Raw genomic sequence first — 17,731 nt, 5'->3', positions numbered from 1 at the left:
AGAGCACTACATTTTGGCCACCGTGCTCGATCCTAGATTTAAAACCTACCTTGGATCTCTCTTTCCGGCAGACACAAGTCTGCTGGGGTTCAAAGAACTGCTGGTGACAAAATTGTCAAGTCAAGCGGAACGCGACCTGTCAACATCTCCTCCTTCACATTCTCCCGCAACTGGGGGTGCGAGGAAAAGGCTCAGAATTCCGAGCCCACCCGCTGGCGGTGATGCAGGGCAGTTTGGAGCGACTGCTGATGCTGACATCTGGTCCGGACTGAAGGACCTGACAACGATTACGGACATGTCGTCTACTGTCACTGCATATGATTCTCTCCCCATTGAAAGAATGGTGGAGGATTATATGAGTGACCGCATCCAAGTAGGCATGTCAGACAGTCCGTACTTATACTGGCAGGAAAAAGAGGCAATTTGGAGGCCCTTGCACAAACTGGCTTTATTCTACCTAAGTTGCCCTCCCACAAGTGTGTACTCCGAAAGAGTGTTTAGTGCCGCCGCTCACCTTGTCAGCAATCGGCGTACGAGGTTACATCCAGAAAATGTGGAGAAGATGATGTTCATTAAAATGAATTATAATCAATTCCTCCGTGGAGACATTGACCAGCAGCAATTGCCTCCACAAAGTAGTACACAGGGAGCTGAGATGGTGGATTCCAGTGGGGACGAATTGATAATCTGTGAGGAGGAGGATGTACACGGTGATATATCGGAGGATGATGATGAGGTGGACATCTTGCCTCTGTAGAGCCAGTTTGTGCAAGGAGAGATTAATTGCTTCTTTTTTGGTGGGGGTCCAAACCAACCCGTCATTTCAGTCACAGTCGTGTGGCAGACCCTGTCACTGAAATGATGGGTTGGTTAAAGTGTGCATGTCCTGTTTATACAACATAAGGGTGGGTGGGAGGGCCCAAGGACAATTCCATCTTGCACTTCTTTTTTCTTTCATTTTTCTTTGCGTCATGTGCTGTTTGGGGGGTGTTTTTTGGAAGGGCCATCCTGCGTGACACTGCAGTGCCACTCCTAGATGGGCCAGGTGTTTGTGTCGGCCACTAGGGTCGCTTAGCTTACTCACACAGCTACCTCATTGCGCCTCTTTTTTTCTTTGCGTCATGTGCTGTTTGGGGAGTGTTTTTTGGAAGGGCCATCCTGCGTGACACTGCAGTGCCACTCCTAGATGGGCCAGGTGTTTGTGTCGGCCACTTGGGTCGCTTAGCTTAGCCATCCAGCGACCTCGGTGCAAATTTTAGGACTAAAAATAATATTGTGAGGTGTGAGGTGTTCAGAATAGACTGAAAATGAGTGGACATTATGGTTATTGAGGTTAATAATACTTTGGGATCAAAATGACCCCCAAATTCTATGATTTAAGCTGTTTTTTAGGGTTTTTTGAAAAAAACACCCGAATCCAAAACACACCCGAATCCGACAAAAAAAAATCGGTGAGGTTTTTCCAAAACGCGTTCGAACCCAAAACACGGCCGCGGAACCGAACCCAAAACCAAAACACAAAACCCGAAAAATTTCCGGTGCTCATCACTAGTTCAGTACACACTATATCATCCTTCCAATCTGATGGTTGCAGGAGCATTTGAAACCATTAATCAGCTTCAAACGCTCGAACGCTCCTGTCTAATAACACTATCCAACTCTGATCGGTCAATGAGGCTGATTCAGACCTGATCGGTGCTGTGCGTTTTCGCACAGCAGTGATCAGGTATGAACTATGCATGCGCCGGCACCGTAGTGCGCTGAAGCATGCCAGACCCCGCAATCGCCTCTGCCTGATTGACAGGCAGAGGCGGTCGCTGGGCGGGAGGGGGCAGGCCTGTAATGTTTGGCCACCATTTAGGGGGTGCGGTCCAGGCAATGCAGGTGTGCCCGGACCGTAGGGGCGGGCCACGGCGGGTAGCTTCCCACCAGCGCCCAGGAGCTGCGCTGGCTGGGAGCTACTGCTGAAGTATAAAAGCATCGCTGCTGTGCGATGCTTTTGTACTTGTGCGACGGGGCAGGGACTGACACATGGGGCAGACTAGCCCTATGCTGGGCGTCCCCCCGCATGCCTGTGTGACTGATCGTAGATGTGCTAAATTTAGCACATCTACGATCAGGTCTGAATTAGCCCCTATAATTGAATAGTGTGTACTCTGCTCAGGGACGGATTGGGAGCTAAAAGTGGCCCTGGAATAATTTTTGGAAGTGCCTCATATGGGCATCCCCAAATCAACTGTAGGCGGAATCAAAAACAAAGTAGGCGGGATCAGTACATACAGGGCCGGATCTTGACCTTGCGGTGCCCCGGATGGGAAAATAGGGGCGTGGCTTCACGGAGAAGGGGCGTGGTCAGCTATGCCCCCTGTAGCTGTGCCCACAGTAGTATTGCCCCTAGTATTGTGCCCCCTGTAGAGTTTTGCCCCCAGTAGTATTGCCCCCAGTAGTGTGCCCCCAGTAGTATTGCCCCCAGTACTGTGCCCCCTGTAGAGTTGTGCCCTCTAGTTGCGCAATTTCCAAAAAAAAAAATAGAAAAAAAAATAATACTTACAATCCCCGCTCCTGCTTCCCGACAGCTGCTGCCCTCAGTCTCTGGCCGCTGGCACCGCTCCACGGATCTATGGGAGAGACGTCATGACGTCTGTCCCATAATTTTGCATACACAATAGAGGTCAATTATGACCTCTAGCGTCTATGTGCCGCTCCCACAATGCAGTGTGGTGCGCGATGACTTCTTCGCGCACCGGGCATCTACACAACACCGGGCGGCACCAGTAGCAGATCTTGCCACGGTGGCGGTGCCCTCCGGAAGGCAGTGCCCCGGGCAAAAATCCTGCTTGCCCATAGCAAGATCCGCTACTGAGTACATCACTATACCAGTAAACATCAGTGATAGGCAAGGCGAAAGCTGGCCATGTACCAAACCAACTTCCCTCCAACCATACAACTGACCAAGTGTTTCAAACAGTGACTCCATACACCTTACCAACTTTTTCATCAGACTGGCCAACTTTCTCCAACTTGTGATGCCACAGAAGTATGCAGACAGTGTCCGCCTTCTTCTGCGTGATTTAAATAAAACTTGGTAGGGCACAGTGACACCTCACAGGTACTGCACAGAGAATATACTAGCTGGTGCGACACTCTATTACCTTCACTAGGGTGGGGGTGAAAGAAAGGAGCAGTGGCACTACATGAGTGACAGAAACGTTTATTGAAACAAAGTGACAGGAGTATCTTTGTGAGAGAGAGAAAGAGAGAGAGACAGAAAGTGACAGAGACAGGAAAAAAGACATGGAGTAAGAGGTAAGGGTAAAATAAGTAAATAGAGAGAGATAGAAAGAGAAGGATTGGGGGTGCTATATAAAGAGGGGAGTACAGGTTCCCCCTGTTAATACTAGAGATGAGCGCCGGAAATTTTTCGGGTTTTGTGTTTTGGTTTTGGGTTCGGTTCCGCGGCCGTGTTTTGGGTTCGACCGCGTTTTGGCAAAACCTCACCGAATTTTTTTTGTCGGATTCGGGTGTGTTTTGGATTCGGGTGTTTTTTTAAAAAAACCCTAAAAAACAGCTTAAATCATAGAATTTGGGGGTAATTTTGATCCCAAAGTATTATTAACCTCAAAAAACATAATTTACACTCATTTTCAGCCTATTCTGAACACATCACACCTCACAATATTATTTTTAGTCCTAAAATTTGCACCGAGGTCGCTGTGTGAGTAAGATAAGCGACCCTAGTGGCCGACACAAACACCGGGCCCATCTAGGAGTGGCACTGCAGTGTCACGCAGGATGGCCCTTCCAAAAAACCCTCCCCAAACAGCACATGACGCAAAGAAAAAAAGAGGCGCAATGAGGTAGCTGACTGTGTGAGTAAGATTAGCGACCCTAGTGGCCGACACAAACACCGGGCACATCTAGGAGTGGCACTGCAGTGTCACGCAGGATGTCCCTTCCAAAAAACCCTCCCCAAACAGCACATGACGCAAAGAAAAAAAGAGGCGCAATGAGGTAGCTGTGTGAGTAAGATTAGCGACCCTAGTGGCCGACACAAACACCGGGCCCATCTAGGAGTGGCACTGCAGTGTCACGCAGGATGTCCCTTCCAAAAAACCCTCCCCAATCAGCACATGATGCAAAGAAAAAGAAAAGAAAAAAGAGGTGCAAGATGGAATTATCCTTGGGCCCTCCCACCCACCCTTATGTTGTATAAACAAAACAGGACATGCACACTTTAACCAACCCATCATTTCAGTGACAGGGTCTGCCACACGACTGTGACTGATATGACGGGTTGGTTTGGACCCCCCCCAAAAAAGAAGCAATTAATCTCTCCTTGCACAAACTGGCTCTACAGAGGCAAGATGTCCACCTCATCTTCACCCTCCGATATATCACCGTGTACATCCCCCTCCTCACAGATTATCAATTCGTCCCCACTGGAATCCACCATCTCAGCTCCCTGTGTACTACTTTGTGGAGGCAATTGCTGCTGGTCAATGTCTCCGCGGAGGAATTGATTATAATTCATTTTAATGAACATCATCTTCTCCACATTTTCTGGATGTAACCTCGTACGCCGATTGCTGACAAGGTGAGCGGCGGCACTAAACACTCTTTCGGAGTACACACTTGTGGGAGGGCAACTTAGGTAGAATAAAGCCAGTTTGTGCAAGGGCCTCCAAATTGCCTCTTTTTCCTGCCAGTATAAGTACGGACTGTGTGACGTGCCTACTTGGATGCGGTCACTCATATAATCCTCCACCATTCTATCAATGTTGAGAGAATCATATGCAGTGACAGTAGACGACATGTCCGTAATCGTTGTCAGGTCCTTCAGTCCGGACCAGATGTCAGCATCAGCAGTCGCTCCAGACTGCCCTGCATCACCGCCAGCGGGTGGGCTCGGAATTCTGAGCCTTTTCCTCGCACCCCCAGTTGCGGGAGAATGTGAAGGAGGAGATGTTGACAGGTCGCGTTCCGCTTGACTTGACAATTTTGTCACCAGCAGGTCTTTCAACCCCAGCAGACCTGTGTCTGCCGGAAAGAGAGATCCAAGGTAGGCTTTAAATCTAGGATCGAGCACGGTGGCCAAAATGTAGTGCTCTGATTTCAACAGATTGACCACCCGTGAATCCTTGTTAAGCGAATTAAGGGCTGCATCCACAAGTCCCACATGCCTAGCGGAATCGCTCCGTGTTAGCTCCTTCTTCAATGCCTCCAGCTTCTTCTGCAAAAGCCTGATGAGGGGAATGACCTGACTCAGGCTGGCAGTGTCTGAACTGACTTCACGTGTGGCAAGTTCAAAGGGCATCAGAACCTTGCACAACGTTGAAATCATTCTCCACTGCACTTGAGACAGGTGCATTCCATCTCCTATATCGTGCTCAATTGTATAGGCTTGAATGGCCTTTTGCTGCTCCTCCAACCTCTGAAGCATATAGAGGGTTGAATTCCACCTCGTTACCACTTCTTGCTTCAGATGATGGCAGGGCAGGTTCAGTAGTTTTTGGTGGTGCTCCAGTCTTCTGTACGTGGTGCCTGTACGCCGAAAGTGTCCCGCAATTTTTCTGGCCACCGACAGCATCTCTTGCACGCCCCTGTCGTTTTTTAAAAAATTCTGCACCACCAAATTCAAGGTATGTGCAAAACATGGGACGTGCTGGAATTTGCCCATATTTAATGCACACACAATATTGCTGGCGTTGTCCGATGCCACAAATCCACAGGAGAGTCCAATTGGGGTAAGCCATTCCGCGATGATCTTCCTCAGTTGCCGTAAGAGGTTTTCAGCTGTGTGCGTATTCTGGAAAGCGGTGATACAAAGCGTAGCCTGCCTAGGAAAGAGTTGGCGTTTGCGAGATGCTGCTACTGGTGCCGCTGCTGCTGTTCTTGCGGCGGGAGTCCATACATCTACCCAGTGGGCTGTCACAGTCATATAGTCCTGACCCTGCCCTGCTCCACTTGTCCACATGTCCGTGGTTAAGTGGACATTGGGTACAACTGCATTTTTTAGGACACTGGTGAGTCTTTTTCTGACGTCCGTGTACATTCTCGGTATCGCCTGCCTAGAGAAGTGGAACCTAGATGGTATTTGGTAACGGGGGCACACTGCCTCAATAAATTGTCTAGTTCCCTGTGAACTAACGGCGGATACCGGACGCACGTCTAACACCAACATAGTTGTCAAGGACTCAGTTATCCGCTTTGCAGTAGGATGACTGCTGTGATATTTCATCTTCCTCGCAAAGGACTGTTGAACAGTCAATTGCTTACTGTAAGTAGTACAAGTGGGCTTACGACTTCCCCTCTGGGATGACCATCGACTCCCAGCGGCAACAACAGCAGCGCCAGCAGCAGTAGGCGTTACACGCAAGGATGCATCGGAGGAATCCCAGGCAGGAAAGGACTCGTCAGACTTGCCAGTGACATGGCCTGCAGGACTATTGGCATTCCTGGGGAAGGAGGAAATTGACACTGAGGGAGTTGGTGGGGTGGTTTGCGTGAGCTTGGTTACAAGAGGAAGGGATTTACTGGTCAGTGGACTGCTTCCGCTGTCACCCAAAGTTTTTGAACTTGTCACTGACTTATTATGAATGCGCTGCAGGTGACGTATAAGGGAGGATGTTCCGAGGTGGTTAACGTCCTTACCCCTACTTATTACAGCTTGACAAAGGGAACACACGGCTTGACACCTGTTGTCCGCATTTCTGGTGAAATACCTCCACACCGAAGAGCTGATTTTTTTGGTATTTTCACCTGGCATGTCAACGGCCATATTCCTCCCACGGACAACAGGTGTCTCCCCGGGTGCCTGACTTAAACAAACCACCTCACCATCAGAATCCTCCTGGTCAATTTCCTCCCCAGCGCCAGCAACACCCATATCCTCCTCATCCTGGTGTACTTCAACACTGACATCTTCAATCTGACTATCAGGAACTGGACTGCGGGTGCTCCTTCCAGCACTTGCAGGGGGCATGCAAATAGTGGAAGGCGCATGCTCTTCACGTCCAGTGTTGGGAAGGTCAGGCATCGCAAACGACACAATTGGACTCTCCTTGTGGATTTGGGATTTCAAAGAACGCACAGTTCTTTGCGGTGCTTTTGCCAGCTTGAGTCTTTTCAGTTTTCTAGCGAGAGGCTGAGTGCTTCCATCCTCATGTGAAGCTGAACCACTAGCCATGAACATAGGCCAGGGCCTCAGCCGTTCCTTGCCACTCCGTGTGGTAAATGGCATATTGGCAAGTTTACGCTTCTCCTCCGACAATTTTATTTTAGGTTTTGGAGTCCTTTTTTTTCTGATATTTGGTGTTTTGGATTTGACATGCTCTGTACTATGACATTGGGCATCGGCCTTGGCAGACGACGTTGCTGGCATTTCATCGTCTCGGCCATGACTAGTGGCAGCAGCTTCAGCACGAGGTGGAAGTGGATCTTGATCTTTCCCTAATTTTGGAACCTCAACTTTTTTGTTCTCCATATTTTATAGGCAGAACTAAAAGGCACCTCAGGTAAACAATGGAGATGGATGGATTGGATACTAGTATACAATTATGGACGGACTGCCACGGTTAGGTGGTATAAAAAAACCACGGTTAGGTGGTATATATTATAATAATAATACAATTATGGATGGACGGACTGCCTGCCGACTGCCGACACAGAGGTAGCCACAGCCGTGAACTACCGCACTGTACACTGGTTGATAAAGAGATAGTAGTATACTCGTAACAACTAGTATGACACTATGACGACGGTATAAAGAATGAAAAAAAAACCACGGTTAGGTGGTATATATTATAATAATAATACAATTATGGATGGACGGACTGCCTGCCGACTGCCGACACAGAGGTAGCCACAGCCGTGAACTACCGCACTGTACACTGGTTGATAAAGAGATAGTAGTATACTCGTAACAACTAGTATGACACTATGACGACGGTATAAAGAATGAAAAAAAAACCACGGTTAGGTGGTATATATTATAATAATAATACAATTATGGATGGACGGACTGCCTGCCGACTGCCGACACAGAGGTAGCCACAGCCGTGAACTACCGCACTGTACACTGGTTGATAAAGAGATAGTAGTATACTCGTAACAACTAGTATGACACTATGACGACGGTATAAAGAATGAAAAAAAAACCACGGTTAGGTGGTATATATTATAATAATAATACAATTATGGATGGACGGACTGCCTGCCGACTGCCGACACAGAGGTAGCCACAGCCGTGAACTACCGCACTGTACACTGGTTGATAAAGAGATAGTAGTATACTCGTAACAACTAGTATGACACTATGACGACGGTATAAAGAATGAAAAAAAAACCACGGTTAGGTGGTATATATTATAATAATAATACAATTATGGATGGACGGACTGCCTGCCGACTGCCGACACAGAGGTAGCCACAGCCGTGAACTACCGCACTGTACACTGGTTGATAAAGAGATAGTAGTATACTCGTAACAACTAGTATGACACTATGACGACGGTATAAAGAATGCAAAAAAAACCACAGTTAGGTGGTATATATTATAATAATAATACAATTATGGATGGACGGACTGCCTGCCGACTGCCGACACAGAGGTAGCCACAGCCGTGAACTACCGCACTGTACACTGGTTGATAAAGAGATAGTAGTATACTCGTAACAACTAGTATGACACTATGACGGTATAAAGAATGAAAAAAAAACCACGGTTAGGTGGTATATATTATAATAATAATACAATTATGGATGGACGGACTGCCTGCCGACTGCCGACACAGAGGTAGCCACAGCCGTGAACTACCGCACTGTACACTGGTTGATAAAGAGATAGTAGTATACTCGTAACAATTAGGATGACACTATGACGGTATAAAGAATGAAAAAAAAACCACGGTTAGGTGGTAGGTATATAATAATAAATAATACAATTCTGGTCGGACGGACTGCCTGCCGTGTGCCGACACAGAGGTAGCCACAGCCGTGAACTACCGCACTGTACACTGGTTGATAAAGAGATAGTAGTATACTCGTAACAATTAGGATGACACTATGACGGTATAAAGAATGAAAAAAAAACCACGGTTAGGTGGTAGGTATATAATAATAAATAATACAATTCTGGTCGGACGGACTGCCTGCCGTGTGCCGACACAGAGGTAGCCACAGCCGTGAACTACCGCACTGTACACTGGTTGATAAAGAGATAGTAGTATACTCGTAACAATTAGGATGACACTATGACGGTATAAAGAATGAAAAAAAAACCACGGTTAGGTGGTAGGTATATAATAATAAATAATACAATTCTGGTCGGACGGACTGCCTGCCGTGTGCCGACACAGAGGTAGCCACAGCCGTGAACTACCGCACTGTACACTGGTTGATAAAGAGATAGTAGTATACTCGTAACAATTAGGATGACACTATGACGGTATAAAGAATGAAAAAAAAACCACGGTTAGGTGGTAGGTATATAATAATAAATAATACAATTCTGGTCGGACGGACTGCCTGCCGTGTGCCGACACAGAGGTAGCCACAGCCGTGAACTACCGCACTGTACACTGGTTGATAAAGAGATAGTAGTATACTCGTAACAATTAGGATGACACTATGACGGTATAAAGAATGAAAAAAAAACCACGGTTAGGTGGTAGGTATATAATAATAAATAATACAATTCTGGTCGGACGGACTGCCTGCCGTGTGCCGACACAGAGGTAGCCACAGCCGTGAACTACCGCACTGTACACTGGTTGATAAAGAGATAGTAGTATACTCGTAACAATTAGGATGACACTATGACGGTATAAAGAATGAAAAAAAAACCACGGTTAGGTGGTAGGTATATAATAATAAATAATACAATTCTGGTCGGACGGACTGCCTGCCGTGTGCCGACACAGAGGTAGCCACAGCCGTGAACTACCGCACTGTACTGTGTCTGCTGCTAATATAGACTGGTTGATATTTAAAGAGATATTAGTAGTATACAACAATACTATACTGGTGGTCAGGCACTGGTCACCACTCCTGCAGCAAAAGTGTGCACTGTTAATTAATATAATTGTACTCCTGGCTCCTGCTAACAACCTGCAGTGCTCCCCAGTCTCCCCCACAATTAATTATAAGCTTTTAATTTATACATTGATGACTGTGCAGCACACTGGGCTGAGCTGAGTGCACACAGACTGAGTCACACTGTGTGACTGACTGTGCTGTGTATCGTTTTTTTTTTCAGGCAGAGAACGGATATAGCAGAGAGAAGTGAACGGATATATTATATTAAATAAAAGTTAACTAGCAACTGCACTGGTCACTGACTGTGGTAAACTAACTCTGTCTGCGACTCTGCACAATCTCTCTCTATCTAATCTATCTATCTCTATTCTAATGGAGAGGACGCCAGACACGTCCTCTCCCTATCAATCTCAATGCACGAGTGAAAATGGCGGCGACGCGCGGCTCCTTATATAGAATCCGAGTCTCGCGATAGAATCCGAGCCTCGCGAGAATCCGACAGCGTCATGATGACGTTCGGGCGCGCTCGGGTTAACCGAGCAAGGCGGGAAGATCCGAGTCGCTCGGACCCGTGGAAAAAAAAGTGAAGTTCGTGCGGGTTCGGATTCAAAGAAACCGAACCCGCTCATCTCTAGTTAATACATCACTGGATCTCACTAATTAAATGTAGTCTCCTGTCCTGTCAGTAATTACTCACAGGAGCAGTGCTTAGTGAACCTTACCTTACGTATTTCTGCAATGTGTACTTAATGCATATATATGTGTAATACCTCGGTATTTGTAAAATGTAATTCCACACAATTTATGACTGATTAAGGGCAATAGCTGCAGATACCAGAACCACATTCATTAATAATTGTACCGACTGTATATAGGGGATCCGGTCATGTGACCGGTGCTCGTGATTCCGGCGGTCACCCTGCCAATGCCGGGATTTTGCCCACTTACCAGCCTGACAGCCGGCATGCCAACTGACAGGGACTATTCCCACTCGTGGGTGTCCACGACACCAGTAGAGTGGGAATAGAACCTGTGGCAAGCGCAGCGAGCCACCGAGCCCACTGCATGGTGAGCTCAGCGAACCCGCCATGGGCTTTGTTGCACTCGCCCCCCCCCCCCCACCACACCTATGGCTTTCTGCTGCTGGGATCCTGGGGTCGGTATGCTGACTGCCTGGATCCCCAGCGCCGGTCTCCCAGCCCCAACCCGAAGACCAGGGCATGAGAAATAGGCACAAGAGAATGCCCACACAAGAAATCATTGCAATCACTGCCCTTGGAGGAAATTAGCCCCAGTAGCTGCAGCACTGTACTGACTCTTCACCAGTCTTACATTAGCTTCCAGGGCACAGCAGTCCCGGAACTAAGGGGCAGCATTACAGTAAGTGAATGGGACATTTTCTTTTTGCGGAGCAAGTTCTGTCTGACCCACTTAGTAGCTTGTGACGTTGCTGCCATGCATAAGTGCATTCACTGCCTTTTATGTTCCCTCTCTCATTTTTCCCCTGTTCAGTGGCATTACAGGGGTGCAGGGGATGTGGGTACCCGGCAGCAGTCTGGACCACATAGCAATGACATCCCCTACATCCAAGGTTGCCACCAGATATAACGGGGCCCAGTACAAATGAAACTGACAAGGCTCCCTACCACCATCTCACCCCCCACTGATCCAGAGGATGCAGATGTCCCCATGGGATGCGGTCAATTTACCTACAATCAAAATCCCGACGGTCAAAATACTGACAACCATTGACCGACGGTCAAAATCCCGACAAGGTCAAAATCCCGACATGGTCAAAATACCAACAATTAAAATATCTACAAGGTCAAAATACCGACATTTAAAATGTCGACAGGTCAAAAAGTCAACAAAATTTTTCATGATTTTTTAATTGAAACCGACTTGTTCATACTTTACCATCTCAGTGCATCTGGAGGGGGACTATAATAGTGCCCCAAGCATGGCGAGCGCAGCAAGCTATGTGAGGGGATGCGGGACACTTATATGGTGTCCATGTCGATCTATGTCGACATACACACACAAAAAATATGAAAACCATGTGTCAACTTTTTGACATTTTAAATATCGGTATTTTGACCTTGTCTGTATTTTTTAAATGTTGGTATTTTGACCATGTTGGGATTTTGACATTGTCGGGATTTTGACCTTCAGTCAATTGTTGTCGGGATTTTTACCGTCAGGATTTTGATTGTAGGAATTTCATATTAAACCTGTCCCCGTTCCCTCCTATCCCACTATACTGGTCCTCTTTATTCATGTCGCTGGTGCACACACCTGCACGTCACACCTAAAGCGCAGTGGGAGCTGGAGTGCGAGCTGTGCATGTTAGGTGTACATTTATGTGTGTGTAAATACACATACTGTATATATATTGTGTGTGTGTATATGTATAAGTATATACACTGCTCAAAAAAATAAAGGGAACACTAAAATAACACATCCTAGATCTGAATGAATGAAATATTCTTATTAAATACTTTGTTCTTTACATAGTTGAACAAATGTGCTGACAACAAAATCACACAAAAATTATCAATGGAAATCAAATTTATTAACCCATGGAGGTCTGGATTTGGAGTCACACTCAAAATTAAAGTGGAAAAACACACTACAGGCTGATCCAACTTTGATGTAATGTCCTTAAAACAAGTCAAAATGAGGCTCAGTAGTGTGTGTGGCCTCCACGTTCCTGTATGACCTCCCTACAATGCCTAGGCATGCTCCTGATGAGGTGGCGGATGGTCTCCTGAGGGATCTCCTCCCAGACCTGGACTAAAGTATCCGCCAACTCCTTGACAGTCTGTGGTGCAACGTGGCATTGGTGGATGGAGCGAGACATGATGTCCCAGATGTGCTCAATTGGATTCCAGTCTGGGGAATGGGCGGGCCAGTCCATAGCATCAATGCCTTTGTCTTGCAGGAACTGCTGACACACTTCAGCCACATGAGGTCTAGCATTGTCTTGCATTAGGAGGAACCCAGGGCCAACCGCACCAGCATATGGTCTCACAAGGGGTCTGAGGACCTGATCTCGGTACCTAATGGCAGTCAGACTACCTCTGGCGAGCACATGGAGAGCTGTGCGGCCCCCCCAAATAAATGCCACCCCACACCATTACTGACCCACTGCCAAACCGGTCATGCTGGAGGATGTTGCAGGCAGCAGAACGTTCTCCTTGGCGTCTCCAGACTCTATCACGTCTGTCACATGTGCTCAGTGAGAACCTGCTTTCATCGTGAAGAGCACAGGGGCGCCAGTGGCAAATTTGCCAATCTTGGTGTTCTCTGGCAAATGCCAAACGTCCTGCACGGTGTTGGGCTGTAAGCACAACCCCCACCTGTGGACGTCGGGCCCTCATACCACCCTCATGGAGTCTGTTTCTGATCGTTTGAGAGTAGACACATGCACATTTGTGGCTTGCTGGAGATAATTTTGCAGGGCTCTGGCAGTGCTCCTCCTGTTCCTCCTTGCACAAAGGCAGAGGGAGCGGTCCTGCTGCTGGGTTGTTGCCCTCCTACGGCCTCCTCCACATCTCCTGATGTACTGGCCTGTCTCCTGGTAGCGCCTCCATGCTCTGGACACTACGCTGACAGACACAGCAAAGCTTCTTGCCATAGCTCGCATTGATGTGCCATCCTGGATGAGCTGCACTACCTGAGCCACTTGTGTGGGTTGTAGACTCCGTCTCATGCTACCACTAGAGTGAAAGCACCGCCAGCTTTCAAAAGTGACCAAAACATCAGCCAGAAAGCATAGGAGCTGAGAAGTGGTCTGTGGTAACCACCTGCAGAACAACTCCTTTATTGGGAGTGTCTTGCTAATTGCCTATAATTTCCACCTGTTGTCTATTCCATTTGCACAACAGCATGTGAAATTGATTGTCAATCAGTGTTGCTTCCTAAGTGGACAGTTTGATTTCACAGAAGTGTGATTGACTTGGAGTTACATTGTGTTGTTTAAGTGTTCCCTTTATTTTTTTGAGCAGTGTATATATATATATATATATATATATATATATACACACACACACGCACGCGCACACACACACACACACACACACACACACACACACACACACACACACACACACACACACACACTTAAAATAGAAATATAAAATTATTAAAAATGAAAAATTGTGCTTACCTGCCACCCTTGAATTATGTGGCACTGTACACAGTGTTGATTCTGTTGGTCTCTGCAACCAGCCATGGGGTGGTGTGGGTGGCACACATGGAGGCGGAGCAGAGTGCCCCTCTGCAATTGGTGGCAGGGGTACAGATGGCAAAGAGGGCAGAGGTAGAGAGGGGGGAAATATCATAGGCCCAGGTGGAGAATGTGGCAAAAATATAAATGGGAAAGTGGACACATGAGAAAAGGGGATGGGCAGAGGCAAACATGGAGAGATGACAGAGACACAGGCAGCTGATATAGGTGGCAGAGGCACACATGATGGTAGTGGGGGGGTAGAGGTACACATGGGAGGGTAGGAGCATAGGCACAGCACAGCTGGAGAACTTCTGAGTGCCACCCTATGTGTAGCCCTACCCGTGGAAGCAGATGGAGAAGGGCAGAGCTGTAGGAGACCTGGGGGCGGGGAAACATGCTGTACTCTGTACACATACATATAAGGAGAGGCAGCTGAGCAACTATGGAGAGGGAAGACTGTAGTCCCATGCTACACTGGTGGAGAGGGGCACACTAGCCCCCAATCCCCCATCTAAAACCTGAATCTAATGACCAATGCCTGACAGAGGGACCCGCTGGTGCTCATGATCCCAGCCCGAACTGCGTCTTTACTAACAATCTCAGGCAGACATGTTAGTGAGAAGCAGGCTGCAGCCACGATCATCAGCTCTATCTGTACCCCTCCGATCAGCACAGTATACTGTTCTCCCTGTCTTCAGATCATCTAGCTCCACCTGTCTTCCACTCCTCGGTGTCCCTGGCTTCTCAGCCAAGCCGGCTAACTGAGTTAAAAAACACTGATGTCTGTTTACTAAGCCTTGGATGGAGATAAAGTGCATGGAGATAAGTACCAGCCAATCAGCTCCTAACTGTCATTTTTCAAACACAACCTGTAACATGGCAGTTTGCAGCTGATTGGCTGGTACTTTATCTCCAAGCACTTTATCTCCATCCAAGGCTTAGTAAATAGACCCCAAACTGTCTTGTTGGCGTAGCTCCGCCCATTGCCAACCTCTTTAGTCATCCCGGCCCCTCAGCCTTTGCGAGTAATTATCTGTCTAGCCTTACATGCAGTCCGGCCCCCGCTGTACCCACCCCCTACCCCTGTCATGGAAGTACTACATGTAAATTTTAAAAAAAACCTCACACAGCAGACTGGCAGCCTCACTGGTGCAGTAGCCTCTCAGAAATCTTCCCGGTACATTAAATGGCCAATCCGTCTCTGACTCTGCTTTACTCTGTAAGATACTATAGTAGGTGCCAATACTCCCAAAGGGCGCCCAAATATTGCAGTCATTTCAGGTCAACAAATAGCGAATGAAATAAGATCACAAATCCCCCACTAGTGTTTAAGCACTTATGTCTTGATAATGAAATTGAGCTTAAATAGAATAAAACATTCTAAGGGGTAGATTTAATTAATAGCCAATTACTCATGGCAAGTAAGTGAGGTTAGGTTCAGAATTTTGTTTGCAGTCCCATAGCACTGCATACCAAAATCCACAAATCTGGGGTGAGATCAGGCAATGATGGGGGCGAGTTCTGCAGCCATTGCCTGTGTTTTTACGCCACTGCAACAGTAACTTGCCCTGAACACATGTGGAGGCCGCCGCTGAGAATGTTCTAAGAATTACATCTGCAAGCTAAAATAAGAAACTGTACTTCAGGAAAAAATCAATAAAGTTTATTCATTTGAAACTCACCTTATACAACAAATATAACATTCACATTTCATCATACTAACCATTGAAATAAAGAAATGGGTTCATTATAAAAATCTTTCTATAGTATACTGTCTGTAATAATCACAAAAAACATGAAACATTCCATATTTTGTTTTCTAATTCAATTATTGTTTTATCTAGAACAACAAAAATACCCATAAAGAAAAAAGAAGAAACAAGTTAATAGGAGACTTCAGCAATGAATTCATGTTTGCAAAATTGTTTGGACATTGGAACAAGAACAATAGAGGAATATGGGAATGGATTAAGGATGACCATCTTTAGAAGTTGTTTGCTATTTTAGAACAACTGTGACAGAGATTTTGTAAATGTCTTGATTTAGCCTACATGGCATACTAATAAGGAACAGATAGTTCTAGAGCAGCGATGTCCAAGTGATGTCCCGTGGGATTTACTAAGGACCTATAAGGCATTTGTGTGGACCTTATCATCTCTAAGAATTTCTACAGCCTAGGTTATATGGCATCAATTTTTCTTTTTGGGAGATGCAAACGATAGAAATGTATCTAGAAACAAAGGCAACACTTGCCATGAAAAAATGGAGACAACAATACTATAGAGAGCATGCTTTAGGGTATCTGTCCGAAATTCTTGCAAAAATGAAATTCAGTATGTGTCTTTTCAGGAAGTCAAACTAGAACATTGTTTAGGAAGTTCATGATCAATTGTGTTTTCCTTCCTGAATAGATCAAAGGTAATTAAGACTGAGATATTTTGTTTTAAAGTGAATGCAAGTAATGACACACTGAGGACATTTTATGTGAGGGATCTCTTTAACTGGTGGCTATGCTTGATGTATTATTTTACATTAGGCAACAAAGAAAAAGCATTCACAATCTCTCCTATTGTGTTGGACACATTTATGCCCATTCCAGCATGGCCTGTTTCTACCCATATAGGCAGTTACGTAGACCATCCATAGTTGCTAGGTTTGTTAAACCCCGCAGACCTCACTTCAAGGTTTTTCATCATTTTAACTCAAACTTAATATTTTGCAAAATCTATTTGAGATTTTCAATTTTAATGATTATGATCTTGTAATTTCTTTTTAACATACTAATCTGGGAATATTTAACATTTATTTACTGTTAAGGCGAGACTGAATAGAAAGTCTTAGTACATTCATCATTTATAAAGTAATAATTTAACCTTAAAGGTGTGTTTTTTCATATAAAAATGTACATATAATAGTATTGAATATAGAGTGAATTGTGAAGTGCATTTAAAATGTTTTGCTGTGCATATAAAGTTTTGATGACAAATAAATAAAGCTAATCATTTATCTTAGTTCAGAAAGTATACATTTCTGTTGGTACTATGCCAGTTATTAAACTTAGAGCAATGCTGGGAGTCTTTATACTGTATGTTGGAATTCTGGAAAAGTTGACTGAATGTTATTTATTTGCTTAATATGTTTTGCTTGTTTTATATTTAAGTACAGAAAATGCCATGAGTGCTAGCCACTAGTCTTCATGCACAAAGACTATATATACCTCCTCATTAGGACATTCTAATTTATTTGCACGAAGGGTCAAATACAGTAGAAAGTTCAGCCAAACTGTCAAAGGATACAGTGTTCTATTTCTGTGTCTATATCAGAGTAACCACACCCTCCCAAATAGTTTCAGTCTACGTACGAGGGGGTACCCAAAAGAAACAGGAATTGCATTCTAGAGGGCGTGGCACTTGTTGTACCAGTTTCCGCCGCTAGGTGAATGTTTCTGCAACCCTTCTGAGCCGG

The 17,731-nt window shown here is 45.8% G+C and overlaps 1 protein-coding gene across 1 annotated transcript in view; it reads left to right on the top strand.

Moving 5' to 3' along the window:
- The window catches only part of CLDN19 (claudin 19), a 100,520-nt gene extending 83,243 nt beyond the window's left edge, over positions 1-17,277 (top strand). The window contains exon 5 of the mRNA XM_063942953.1: positions 16,111-17,277. Within this exon, the coding sequence (XP_063799023.1) occupies positions 16,111-16,153 (43 nt within the window). The 3' untranslated portion in view covers positions 16,154-17,277. The remainder of the gene's footprint in view (positions 1-16,110) is intronic.
- Positions 17,278-17,731: the final 454 nt, after the last annotated feature.

Source organism: Pseudophryne corroboree, chromosome 10, assembly GCF_028390025.1.
Source record: "Pseudophryne corroboree isolate aPseCor3 chromosome 10, aPseCor3.hap2, whole genome shotgun sequence".
Lineage (NCBI taxonomy): Eukaryota > Metazoa > Chordata > Amphibia > Anura > Myobatrachidae > Pseudophryne > Pseudophryne corroboree.
The sequence above is the reverse complement of the archived record's forward strand: the minus strand, read 5'-3'. Positions and strand labels throughout refer to the sequence as shown.